The sequence below is a fragment of the Schistocerca americana genome, chromosome X, assembly GCF_021461395.2.
Source record: "Schistocerca americana isolate TAMUIC-IGC-003095 chromosome X, iqSchAmer2.1, whole genome shotgun sequence".
In the NCBI taxonomy this organism is placed as follows: Eukaryota; Metazoa; Arthropoda; class Insecta; order Orthoptera; family Acrididae; genus Schistocerca; species Schistocerca americana.
The window spans coordinates 606,298,815-606,313,733 of NC_060130.1; the positions used below are offsets into that span (position 1 = coordinate 606,298,815).

Below are 14,919 nucleotides of genomic sequence, written 5' to 3' on the forward strand. Positions count from 1 at the left end.
CTTGTGTTTTATTGTACTAACTCCTGTTCAGATATTTATGTAGTGCTTATCCTTTAACAAGTCAGTTTTAAAATTTTCAACTGTAATCATGTCATTCTTCACATTTTCCTTACAAATTTATTAATTTTTTAGGAGAATCTTGGGGCCATTAGTGGTTGAATAATTGAACTGAGTACGAGAAAAGAAACATGAGTTCTTTCAAAATACATTGAATTGCATTCAAAATTACTTATATGTGAAGAAGGTTAAACCTTTTTGATAGGACAAAGCGTAAGGAAAGATGAAAATATGTATTGATAAATTATACAGTTAGTATGTGAGCATGAAAAGTGAATGGATAACATTGAGTGGCTAAAATGAATAGAACACTATATCCGTTAAACATTTTTGTGTTTGAGGAATGAAGTATCAACATAAATATAACAAAAAGTAGAATTTCAAATACAATCAGTAAAATGCAATGATATGTGACCGGGAGATAACATAAACAAGAAGCATGTTAAATGCAGTTTATGTATTATCTATTTTTAGAAGCACACCTTATGTGCTTAACTGTTCATCTACATGTGTGTATGCACATCAGGATTAAATCTTGCAGGAACCCTTCAACAACCCAAATACTGAATGCCCTATAAAACAGCATCTACTGATGAACTCTTAATTTTGTCAGCTGAGACATTTAGTAAATAAATGTTGAAAAAACAAACAACAGTAATATACCACATTTAATTTTATATATTTATCTATCATGGTCTATGGGACAATGCAGTACAAAGCTATTTGATTGTGGTATGAGTCAGTCAGTTCTTTACAAAATGCTCATTAGAAGATTTGTTAATAAGAGAATTAAGGAAATAATAAGCCATGGAAAAATTTGAGAGGGTATATGAATAAATCATACATCACAGAGGAAAGTTCTCAACTAGTGTGCAGTATTCTTGTACATAACAGAAGGTGTGTGCTGCAAAGAAACCTCTCAACCTGGATTTTTTTCTCAGTTCTATTGAAAGTCTATTGAAACTGAAACTGCTGCATAGTGCACACCTTTATGTATGATGCTTAAGAAAGTTTTATCCAATTTACTGTTCCTATGTGCCAAGCAGATGAACCAAGACAAAGACACATACTTATCCTCTAGAAAATCATGGTGCTATGAATGACTTACATGAATCATTTTGAAGACAATGGCCAACCGAAAAGCACACCAGGAATTACTGAATAATTTAAGGAGATTGTGGGACCATGACATAAGGATAGCATACCTTCTAAAACTGAGTTAACACCCGTCCCCAGACCAGTCATCATACTGCATTATACTAACATGGGAGCATCTGTAACATCAACGTGTTGCCATTTTCAGTTCAACTCACTGAGTATATTTTAGCTCATCTTCTACACACTACAACAGTCACCACCTTCCTGCAACTCTTCCTGAATGTAATGATAGTTATCTTGACAGAAGTCTTCAGCATATTCTGTGAATAATGTCACAGAAGTGACATTACTTACAGTATAAGTTATACATCTCGTGAATAGCAAATATAAGTTATACATCTTGTGAATAGCAAAGGATTGATGAAACAGCATGTCAGTGTTTCATGCATTAATCTTCAAAGCATGAAATAATGAATAAATATAAATATAGCATAGGATTTTTTCTGCCAGGCATTATGGACAAAATATCATGTAAATTGCTATTAATGAGCTTACAACAGATAGGAAACATTTGTTTTCAGACAAACAATTAAATGTTTCTTGCAGGCACCAATGAATAATACTGTACTTAAAAGAGACCCTTATTGTTTGACACACCCTGAATGTTGTATCCTTCTAAGTTTTGTTTCATCTAGCAAATATTTTAGTAGGAATAGCCCTAAAATCAAATTAACAGAAGGCAAACACACCAATGAAGAATACATAAAAACCAAATTTGTATATAAAATTTGGATAGCTACATATGAGTGAATGAAGAGTATTTTCATCAATTTAGACTGCATTATAAAGCGAAAATTACTTAAAAGAACATTATGGTAGTATCTCAGTTCTGAAAGATATCGTATTATCTGGATATTCTCTCTTCATTTGTTGAAGAGAAACTGTGGTGGGCCAAATCAGTTGGTATGGCACTCCTAAACAGAGTATCTGATGGTTCAAATATTTTTTGATGGAAATTTCTTCTATAGCACATGACACACTCATAAAAAGCTGCATTTTCGAGTCAAAAGTTGACAAAGGATAAGACAAAATGTTTAGAGTAGAAGATGAATCTGGACACCGTATTGGAATCATTTGTTTGAAATCTTCGTTATATCCACAGTTTTGTTAATAATTAATTCATTTATTCTCATGAAACCAGAATACTCTCTTGTATAAAAAAAAATCGTATATTATTATACTTTGTGAATTTCTGTTAACTTGTCCATAAAACAGCTTGATATCAGCGGGTGAAAAAAATATGAAACTGTTGACATTTTTGCAGGGTTATTATCTTTATTGTTCTGATTTACCATGGCTGTTAAAATGCAACTTACAATTTCTAAAATGTATTTGCAGGAATTTGACCACCCCCACATCTTGCTGCAAAACAAAAGTGGCTTCCTGCACAAACTGGTCCAAGAAACTGGCAAGAATATGGCAGAACAGCTACAGACTGCAGCTGAGCAGGTATTATATAGCTCATTAATTGCAAAATTCTGAAATTTTTATCTAATGTTATCTATTTATAACTTGGAAGTTCATGAACATGTGTCACACAAACCTTCATATATCATAACCATCACGTTTCACAAATTGTTAGAATAAGAAGATATTTGATGAAGTTGTTGAACAATAATGAAGTACACTTTAGGTACGATGCAAAATGCAGGATGTTTCTAAACTATTGTAACGAATGTCAAGGGTTCAAGCAAAGAAAGACAACATGTCCTTATAAGCAAATGTTTTGGAAAGCAGTGTTATTAAGTTATATGCTATAGCATTACAAGATATAGAGCAGTGACATAACATCAGTTGCTGACAGTGTCAGTAATGGCATGCATGTGTGGCAACACCTCAGTATGGACTAGCAAAGCCACTCTAAGGGATTATACCATAATCATTTTGATTAAATGCTGTTCCATATCACTGCTGCTAACTAGTGTAGCACACATTCCACTCTTTCCATGTGTGCCTTCAATGCAAAGTCCAGTAGATTAACGTCAAGACACCTGACAGGCCAATGTCTAGTCCATCATCTTCAATAAAATGTGTTCTAAAAAGCAGAATACATCCAAACTGAAATTTGTTGCAGCTACATCACCCATGAAACGCATGGCACATTGGACTGGTAGACAAATTTTATGACTCACTCTTTTATAGTGGCAGTTAATTTATTACTCTTGCACAAATACTCTTCAACGTAAAACAGAGGTCAGTAAGTTCACAATAAGATAAATACCTGTTCTGAGTCACAAGAAAATTTAAGGGTTTATACTGCTAATTCACTATTTACACAAGTTAATTGGATGCAAGCCAGTCAATACGCAGCAAGGGAAGTTAAACGGCATTCAGAATAAAAATACTTTGACTGTCAAAATACTATTAGTAAACTGTTGAAGTATTCATAGTAAAGTTTCCAAATATACTGCCCTTTAGGAAAGTTCACACACTCAAATTATTCTTGGGGGTGAAACCTGAGGTGGAAAGCTCTGAGATATTTTGCAAGTCATGGAGTGTATATTGGAAAGACAGATTAGAGGCTATAGGAGGGGGAGTGTTTGTTGAGTTGACAAAAATATTGTCTCTACTGAGCTCAAATTTGAGTGTTACAGAGATGTTCTCTGGTCGCATATAACAGGTGTAGGTGAAAATGAGTTAATTGTTGGATGTATTTACTGGCCACCCAATTCTGCTATGACAGTTCTAGAGTCATTCAAAGAAAGTCTATGGTCAGTAGTGAGTAGATACCCAGATCATGCAATATTAGCTGGAGGTGACTTTAATCTACAGAGTTTAGACTGAGATATCTATGTATTCATTGTAGGGGGTACAGACAGACAGTCATGTGAAATACTTTTGAACACATTTCCTGAAAACTGTCTTCAGCAGCTAACTCAGCAGCCCACATGCAATGGAAATATATTAGACCTTGTAGTTACAAAGAGGCTGGACCTTATTGACAATGTCAGTATAGGAAAGGGAATTAGTGGTCATGATGCCATTGTAGCAACTACAAGATTTGAAAGCAAATGAGTCACCAGGTCCAGATGGAATCCCAGTTTGGTTTCACAAAGAGTACTCTACAGCATTGGCCCCTTACCTAGCCTGCATTTATCATGAATCTCTCACCAATCGCAAAGCTCCAAGTGGCTGGAAAAGGCACAGGTATCTGCAGTATAGAAGAAGGGCAAGAGAATGGACTGCAAAATTACAAACCAATATTCCTAACTTCTGTTTTCTGTAGAATCCTTGAACATATTCTCAGTTTAAGTAACTCATTGTAAAGCGGTGGTCCAACTTAAAATGGTTGGACCAAAGAAAGAACCATATCCATAGACTGCTCAGGGAGGTAGCACAGCATAAGGTTGCTTTTTGGACCCAACTATTTAACTTGGTGCATTGCTTCATAGCAAGTTACTTATTTTTAGTGCTTTGGCAGTGAATGATGGAACTTGGCTATAACTAGATTTCCTGTATACTAGAATGATTTAAAAGCTAATATCACCTGATGATGCATTTTAAGAATGTGACACCAGTTATGACCTTTCAGTAAAACATTTTAACAACCTGAAAGGATAACTTTTTATTTAACGTGTGATTATGTTGAGAGTCAATCACTACTATTTGCACCAAGTGTTGATCCTCCACAGGCCTTTTTGAATTTTGCTAAAATTTTCCAGCATTGCAACTTCTATGTATGCATCGACATCTTTCATGGAAAGCCTCTGGAACTTCTGACATTCTCTACTATGTGATTTATATATATTGTTAAAAGTAATGCAGCTATAACACTGTCTTGTGGTATGTCCAAAGTCACTTTTACTTCTGAAGACTTCTGCCTGTTGAGAATGAAATGCTGTGTACTATTTGCTAGAAACTTTCAAATCAATCACACAGTTAGTCTGATATTCCGTATGGTCATATTTTGTTCATTTGTGGAAGTACAGAACTGTATTGAATGCCTTATGAAAGTCAAGAAACACTGCATCTACCTGAACAACAGTATGTACTGATTTCTGGGTGTTGTGGATGAGCAGACTGAGCTGGATTTCATATAATCATTGTTTCCAGAACCCATGTTAATTCCTCCAGAGGAGATTTTTGATCTCCAGAAATGTCATAGTAGCTGAGCATAAAACATGTTTCAGAATTCTACAACAGAATGACATCAGAGATATAGACCTACAGTTCTGTGCATCTGTTGGATGACTCTCCTTGAAACAGAAATGAATTGCACTTTCTTTTTCAATCATCAGGAACACTTTGCTCCTCCAGAGAACTATGGTACACTGCTGCTACAAGAGTTGAAAGTTCTTTTCATATTATATGTATACTTGTATTGGCATCTCATCAGATCCAGTGGTCTTTCTTCTATTGAGCGATTTCATTTGCCTCGTATCACTTATTTCGATATTAGCCATTTTGTCATTTTGCAATGATTTTAAGGAGGTACCATAGTGCTAGTCACACACGGAGATCAAATTAGGATTGTAGATTATCGCCTTCTGTCATGCTTAACTTAAGTAAGTTTATGGTGCTGACATGTCCAACTGTTGCTTCATCAGTGAAGGAAACAGATGACACAAATGTAAATAGATAACTGCTATGTGAAGGAATCACCAGCAGAATTCAGTAAGTAGTGAAAATCCAATTCCCTAAGGCCCTGTACATTTGCAGATGGTGTGGATACAAGGTAAAGTCATTTAAAATATGGCAAGTAGGAACATGAATTATACGCATTTAATGACTCATTTATTGTCCACTTGTTGTAACTGAGGCTTTTGGTAATTGTTTGTGGGTGGTGGAATTGATCACCATCCACATAGATGAACAATACTGAGCCTATTTCATAGATGAAACAATCCACTGCTGTAAATGTCATTACAATGATTGCTGTCTGCAGGATAGATTGGGGGGGGGGGGGGGGGATGCGCAGTTAGGCAGCCTCATATCCACTATCATTTGCACAGCCATACATTTTCAACATGTCTTGGATTACATTAAATTCAGATTTCATTCCGTAGACCCAAAAATGAGATGATTCTCGTGGGTGTGAAACATGTCAGAAAGTATAAAATAAAAGACATAGAGCATTTGAATATACTACTCCCTTCCTCAATAATTTGTCAGGGGACTGTCAAGTGAATACATTGTAGTAAACTGAAACAGCTAATATTTGCAGGATTAATACACTGTCAGAATGAAACATAATTATGCACCTTTAATAAATTTATCATACACAAAATACCTAATGTTGACTGTTGTGACCCAGGCCCACTGAATGGGAGACAAGCACGTTACCACTCAGCTAAGCAGGTGGACACACTTTTAAGAAATTTGTCATACACAAAATACCTAGTCATGAGGGTTGTGACCAAGTATTGTTAAATCTGAAACCTAACAGACTTTTTACTTAAGCTGGTGTAACAGCCCTGTTAAGATATTCATCTATAGAGTAGAAGGAGTTGCCTATCAAAAAGACTTTCATACTCTGTTGAAGCCATGTTTTATCTGAAACCACGTTTTTAACTCTAGACCACTGGTTGAATTCTCATGAAATTATTCTTGCTTTACTCCTCAGCAAGGATCCATCACTTACGTATTTATTCCTCAAAACAGTCCTACAGTCAATTTTTCTTTCATTTGTTGGCCTATCTACAATGTCTTACGTATGGAAAAAGTTCAAGGCAATTGTAAAATGCATTTTAGACAGGCATGTGCCGAGTAAAACTGTGACGGACGGGAAAAACCCACCGTGGTACAACAACAAAGTTAGCAAAGAGAGCTTCACTCCAAGTATAAACGCAGCCAAAACCTCTCAGACAAATAGAAGCTAAACAATGTCAAAGTTAGCGTAAGGAGGGCTATGCGTGAAGCGTTCAGTGAATTCGAAAGTAAAATTCTATGTACCGACTTGACAGAAAATCCTAGGAAGTTCTGGTCTTATGTTAAATCAGTAAGTGGCTCGAAACAGCATATCCAGACACTCCGGGATGATGATGGCATTGAAACAGAGGATGACACGCGTAAAGCTGAAATACTAAACACCTTTTTCCAAAGCTGTTTCACAGAGGAAGACCGCACTGCAATTCCTTCTCTAAATCCTCGCACAAACGAAAAAATGGCTGACATCGAAATAAGTGTCCAAGGAATAGAAAAGCAACTGGAATCACTCAATAGAGGAAAGTCCACTGGACCTGACGGGATACCAATTCGATTCTACACAGAGTACGGGAAAGAACTTGCCCCCCTTCTAACAGCCGTGTACTGCAAGTCTCTAGAGGAACGGAGGGTTCCAAATGATTGGAAAAGAGCACAGGTAGTCCCAGTCTTCAAGAAGGGTCGTCGAGCAGTTGCGCAAAACTATAGACCTATATCTCTGAAGTCGATCTGTTGCAGAATTTTAGAACATGTTTTTTGCTCGAGTATCATGTCGTTTTTGGAAACCCAGAATCTACTATGTAGGAATCAACATGGATTCCGGAAACAGCGATCGTGTGAGACCCAACTCGCTTTATTTGTTCATGAGACCCAGAAAATATTAGATACAGGCTCCCAGGTAGATGCTATTTTTCTTGACTTCCGGAAGGCGTTTGATACAGTTCCGCACTGTCACCTGATAAACAAAGTAAGAGCCTACGGAATATCAGACCAGCTGTGTGGCTGGATTGAAGAGTTTTTAGCAAACAGAACACAGCATGTTGTTATCAATGGAGAGACGTCTACAGACGTTAAAGTAACCTCTGGCGTGCCACAGGGGAGTGTTATGGGACCATTGCTTTTCACAATATATATAAATGACCTAGTAGATAGTGTCAGAAGTTCCATGCGGCTTTTCGCGGATGATGCTGTAGTATACAGAGAAGTTGCAGCATTAGAAAATTGTAGCGAAATGCAGGAAGATCTGCAGCGGATAGGCACTTGGTGCAGGGAGTGGCAACTGTCCCTTAACATAGACAAATGTAATGTATTGCGAATACATAGAAAGAAGGATCCTTTATTGTATGATTATATGATAGCGGAACAAACACTGGTAGCAGTTACTTCTGTAAAATATCTGGGAGTATGCGTGCGGAACGATTTGAAGTGGAATGATCATATAAAACTAATTGTTGGTAAGGCGGGTACCAGGTTGAGATTCATTGGTAGAGTGCTTAGAAAATGTAGTCCATCAACAAAGGAGGTGGCTTACAAAACTCTCGTTTGACCTATACTTGAGTATTGCTCATCAGTGTGGGATCCGTACCAGATCGGTTTGACGGAGGAGATAGAGAAGATACAAAGAAGAGCGGTGCGTTTCGTCACAGGGTTATTTGGTAATCGTGATAGCGTTATGGAGATGTTTAATAAACTCAAGTGGCAGACTCTGCAAGAGAGGCGCTCTGCATCGCGGTGTAGATTGCTCACCAGGTTTCGAGAGGGTGCATTTCTGGATGAGGTATCGAATATATTGCTTCCCCCTACTTATACCTCCCGAGGAGATCACGAATGTAAAATTAGAGAGATTAGAGCGTGTACGGAGGCTTTCAGACAGTCGTTTTTCCCGCGAACCATACGCGACTGGAACAGGAAAGGGAGGTAATGACAGTGGCACGTAAAATGCCCTCCGCCACACACCTTTGGGTGGCTTGCGGAGTATAAATGTAGATGTAGATGTAGATCATTTCCCAGCAGTGACCTTATTTCATTACATACAGCCTCAGACCACTCTCGGTGATCTTGACAGTTGCAGTTGCAGTAAAATTAATATGATGAATTGAAATATTTGACGAATCGACACCTAGCACAGACTGTCAAGTGTGTGTGAAGCTTGAAGAATTACTATCTTCAGCATATGATAAGTCATTGTCAGAACTAAATTCTTGGCCTGTAGTGGTTGGAAGATAATCTTCTTCAAATACATGGGATGTTTCATTGTCTGACGATGGCTCTGATTCAATGTTTATATTATTGTTGAAATCTATAGTTGCTTCCTCTTTGGTGATGATCTGATTCATCTTCACATAAGCCCATGTAAGTTTGTTTGGGCTTAAAACTGTCATAATCAAGGAAGTTCACATCTCTTGACATGTGAATCTTGGGATCTCTTGTTACTCTCAGACGACAGACTTTTGAAAAGTCAAAATAGCTTACAAAAATCCCTTCTTTGCCTTTAGGATTGAACTTTCCCTTGGTTGGTGATTTAGCCAGGATGAGAACCATTTGACCAGCTGTATGAAGATGAGATATATCTGACCAGAATGATGGTGGTAGTTGTGACTCAAAACACATGCAATGAATAACTTCATCCAATGAAGGTTCTTTCATTGACAACACCATACTGCTGCAATGTGTATGTAACTATGTCACTGTATTCCTCCTGTAGTGGATAGGAGTGGTATCCATTCTTTCATTGCAATACTCCTTACTTTTGGCTGACTGAAAGGGTTTAATTTTATTAAAAGTCTAAAAGTCTAATTTGTTTGAGTTCTCAATTGGTGAGGGGAGTGGATGTGATGTTTCCCATAAGATACATAATGCATCTAGTGACATTGACATGATTGAATCTCAAACCTGTCACTTACTCATTTTGTGGCATTTTGATTATATGTCATGGGTTCAAGTAGCATAATTAAGCATGCCAGGTTTGCATATCACATTTTGTAATGCTTGGCTAAGCAAAGACCTATACCTTTGGATCATTTTCTTGTAAATAAAACAAGTTACCAACTCTATTTGAAGTCAGTTTTATTTTACAATTAGTGTCTTGCATAACTGTATGAGTTCTCTCAGATGACACTGGTGGTTGTTGTCTGCAACCTTTGCCAGTGAAATGAGGTTAGTTCCAAGTTCTGGCATGTACAAAGTATTTTTCAGCATTAATTTCCGCACTTTTAAGCTTACAAATTAAATTTTTTGTCTAATAAAAAAATGTCACTTTTGCCTATCACATAAATTGGTCCCTTTACCTGTCTGGATGTGGTTTGACAATACAGGTACAACATGTAATTACAAAGCAACTTTATTTATAGCTCACTATATGGAGAATAATTCAGAACTACTAACAATTGACTTGACAGTCATGCATATGGTGACATCTATGGACACCAAAGATATTAAATGATGGAAAAGTTTGAATCTCAATAGAATGCATAGCAAGATCTTTCCAGTAAGATTAATAATAACCCTAAATTGTTTTAGATGCATGAAAGATTAATCAACAGATATTATCTATTGAGATGCTCAACATCATAAATGCACTGTACTGGAATATGATAAAATGAAGCCTGAAATACTAAATTATGTCTTCCAAAATTTTTGTAAATAAGATCAAAACACAGTTTCTGTTACATACACCACATTGTATAAAAATAACTTACTTATGAATATCCACAGAATTACAAACATAGCTCAGTGTAATCAATTTGTTGTACAGTTATGAAGCATATTTTGTGTTCAGGTATAATGGTATGACTTACTGGAAACAAAAAATCTAATCCATAGGAATCACTAGGTATTGTAGAAGCATTAGTCTCATGAAACTCAGCTTGCTATTAATTTTCATCAAATCTGGAAGATTGTAGATTCATACATTTCCATACCATTGTCCAGTAAATAAAATTAGTTCTTACAGAAACCAGAACTCAACAGATTTTTCTTAAAGGGGAGACATCAGCATATAGTATCTGGTGTACCTTGAGGGACTGTGTTAGGACTATTACCATTAACAATATATGAAGAGTGGAAACTGAAAACGTCCCAAGTTCTAAATCTTGCATGTACCAGGAGAAGCAAAAAACCATATATCTCTCTCTTTGTACCATACATAACTTATTTATATAAAAAAATCAAAAAGGTATTCTGATATCACAATTATACTGCTAGCTCATCTCAAATAATGAGACAAATTAGAAACCAAATAATTTATTAAGAACATTCTAAGTGCTATATCAAGAAACCAACTGGTTCCAAGTGCCAATACAAAAGTTTTTGTTTCAGGTTCCTTTAATACAGAGGCACTACATTTTATTTACAATAACACACATACAGAAATACATTGGTCATATTTTAAGTAATAGAACTGTATTTAACAAAAAACATTTCTCATTTTTTTAAATTTATTGCACAAGAATAACCAAATTAAATTCAGTAAATAAATCTGTTAGTATTGGCCTCTGTTTTGCACACAACATTCTTTGGATCAGATGTTGCACAGTTTACTGTGAAACTGAAAAACATGACTGGCCTTTCAGATGAAGTATGTCATGGTAAACAACTGCCATGGTCTTTCCTCTATTGAATGCACTGATGTGATTCCAGTCTTTTGTTTCAGAGCAAGAATTTTTAGTAGCTATTTGAGATAGATGGTCACGAGACACTTTGATCATACTGCATTTGGTCGACAATTACAAAAGCTCTGTCACAGCTTGAAAAACTGCACCCACTCACCAAAAACTTGTGTATTATCTGTTCATACCATCCCAGACAAAATTGAGAGACCTTGGAGCACAGAGCTTCAAACTCCAGAGGAAAGCACTGCTTGGCACATACATCCTGCGCTGTCTACTAATGCATGTTAGTAATTTCCCTTGAGGCAAATGCTGGAATGGTCCCTTTGAAAGGGCACGACCAATTTCCTTCTATCCTTCTTCATCCTTGAAAAAATCTGAGCCAGTACTCATCCCTGATGACCTCATTGTCAGTGGGGAAGTAAACCCTAATCTTCCTTTCCTCCAACACAAGCTACATTGAGCATACAGAAAGACCCTATATCTTTGACTAAAGGTATGGTGATTAGTGACTAGAATCAGCTACTAGCATCAGGTGTCTAGGATTACCCATTTGGAGTGATTTATGGTGATTTATGGCAGAGGGTACCATGTACCACTACTAGTAATTTCCTTTCACACATTTTCTTTACATATCACAGATTTATTTCAAACTGCATGGTGCAGTCATCTTCACAACAGATCTCTGAGAGCCAGTCAGAAAGTAATTAGAATGTGCACAGAGGCATTTAAACAATCATTATTCCTGCACTCTACACCTGAATGGAACAAGAAAAAGTCCAATAACTATTACAATGGAATGTACCCTCCGCAAAACACTTCACAGTGGTTTGTGGAGTATAGGTGTAGCTGTAATGCTTCCTATTTTTGTCCTTCACTAAGTTTGTAATGCAAAAGCTATGAATTTGGCACACTTTGGAAAACATTCTCCAGGCCACCCTAGTAACAGTGTCCTATATCAGCAGATGGCTGTACTGTGTAAATTTAGGAAAATGGCCAACACTGACATACATATAAGACATCGTTGTGTGATTAAATACCTTAGTGTAGAAGTTCAAATGCCCATTCACATTAATGAAAGGCTGACGAAAGGGTGTGGAGGTCTTATAGCATTATTAGTTTGTTGCTTCATAGAAGCTGAAAGGCAAATACATTTCACTAACCCGAATGCTAAATGGACGGTCAGTGACTGCAATGAACTCACAAAACACCCAGCATGTTTACCATATTAGTTATGATTACTGCTGGGTAACAACAAATTGAATTGTCACCAGTTACCTTATTGGTAAAGGTAGAGATAGTTCCATTGTTGAAAAACTAGGCTATTACAAGATTTTTGCGCACTGGTTACAGAAAATGTTGACCAACCAGAATAAAGAGGCAAGGAAAACAACTGCATCCAATATCTTGCAGTGTTTCAATTCTGTCCACTCAATGAAGCCCTTTGGGGAGGTGGGGGGGGGGGGAGGTTATCATTTTGAAGATGCAGAAACATTGAAAAATTTTGTACACCAGTGGCCGAGGAAACACGAACACAATTTTTACTGGAGAGATGTACATGTTCTTGTTTCAAGTTGGAAAAAAAATTGAACAAAGGTGGTGGTTATATTGAGAAGTGACTAATTAATTGTGAATATTGTAGCTGTTATCTTATGAATATGGCATACAGTTTCCTTGTAAAGCAAAAATTAAAGAATGGAGGATGCACTATTTTCTGACTGACCCTCACGTCCCCATAGTACATATGTTGCAGAAGAGTTACATGGTACCACATTTTGAATGACACCTGTACCTCATTGTTGATACGTTATAAAACATACTTTTATAGGAATGCTTTGTGTAGTTTATCATCCAACTATTCTCCCCTTGTATTTATTACAAATGCCTTCAAACAACTGGTATAATAACAGCAGTATCAGAAAAGAAAGTTCCATTAAGAAATCTGATTTATGGTTTTGGTGCCCCAATGAAGACTGCAAAATTCTTTCCTCTCCTCCTCATTTAATTGTTATTAATCAGATTACCTTTTTTTATCAGGAAGGAAGATGTTTGGCTTACCCATGTGTTGCTTTCTGTAATATCACTTTTCTGTTAGTTTTGACACTGATTTAAGCAATTAATTTATCTGTTTTTATTTTATTTGAACATTGATATACTGAAAATTAAGGAAATAAAAATATTTATTTCAGGCTTTCAGCAAAAAGTCATCAGTGAATTTAAGCAGTATTACATATTAGTGGTGGTATTATTACTGCTACAGGACTGCAACTCCATGACTCCCATGGAATCAGACATGATAAGTCTGAATTTCACTGCTTTTTGATACTGTGTTACTGATTACTACACAGTTGTCAAAACTATTACCCAAAGAGAATATGCTACACTGGCAGACATTAACCCTGTGTTAATAATAAAATAATGCTCTATGTGTAGCTTTATTAGGCTTTATTTAAATTTGGTAACTTCCAAGAAGACAGCTTTGTGTGTATGTTGTGTTAGTTACTGACAGAACTTTAATATCTAATAAAACACATAATGTTCCTGTAATTAGATACAAAATAATTTTGTGACATTTAATTTACAATGTTGTGATAATTTGTGAGTGTGTAACAGAAATTCTTCCTTTCAGTTCTTAACACTTCTTTTCATTGATACTGTCTTTCCTGTTTCAATCAATTTACTCCAATCTCATTTAAAATCTGCTTTACACTGTGATATTTATTCTTTCTAGACTTTTTCATAATGCACTATAAATAACTGTATTAGTTTAAGTAACTTTTTGAAAGTATTTTCTCTCTATTTGCCTTTCAAAACGTAAGTACTCTCTGCCAGATCACAGTTAAACATGTATTCTGTATTTACTTATAGCAATCTAGAATTTGGAATTTTTATACTCATTCATGGTACAAATTTTATTTTAGCTGTTATTTATTACTATCTCAATTTTATACAACATATTTCATGAATCTTTAAGGTACCATCAACGTTTGTGTGTTATAACACATTGTGAAAGCTGAGAATATATTGATACTGTTTGTCTTTCTATAATCTGAATAATTCAGCTTGTCTGTATTTTTAATGAGATACTTTTGTTATTCAGTTTTTGTACTAGTGAAAATGTTTTCTAAAAGTTATAAATAAAGAAAAATGTAAGTCAGTCATATTATAGTTACCTGACATTGTAAGTGTAGAGACAATGACCCATTACATCAATGAATACTGATTTTTGTAAAATTGTCTACAGGAAAATAGATAACTAGTCATAATTTCGACTGTTTCCACTCATCATTAATTAAGAATATAAAAAAGGCAGGTCTAAGATAAGTGAAGACTTTGTCAGTTGGCTGTTAACAATGCAAGAGAATGTAAACTTCCAATTCATGCTTGTAACATGAGTTCACTGTAAGTATAGGCATGCAATGTAGTTGTGCAGTCAGTGTCACAGAAAATAGCC

The 14,919-nt window shown here is 35.9% G+C and overlaps 1 protein-coding gene across 2 annotated transcripts in view; it reads left to right on the top strand.

The window, feature by feature from the left end:
* Positions 1-14,626, top strand: part of LOC124555103 (ATP-binding cassette sub-family C member 4-like) — a 264,506-nt gene extending 249,880 nt beyond the window's left edge. For both annotated transcript variants that reach the window (XM_047128901.1, XM_047128902.1), the window contains exons 24-25: positions 2,554-2,664; positions 13,655-14,626. In XM_047128901.1, the coding sequence (XP_046984857.1) occupies positions 2,554-2,664; positions 13,655-13,702 (159 nt within the window). In that variant the 3' untranslated portion in view covers positions 13,703-14,626. The remainder of the gene's footprint in view (positions 1-2,553; positions 2,665-13,654) is intronic.
* The last annotated feature ends 293 nt before the right edge of the window (positions 14,627-14,919 follow it).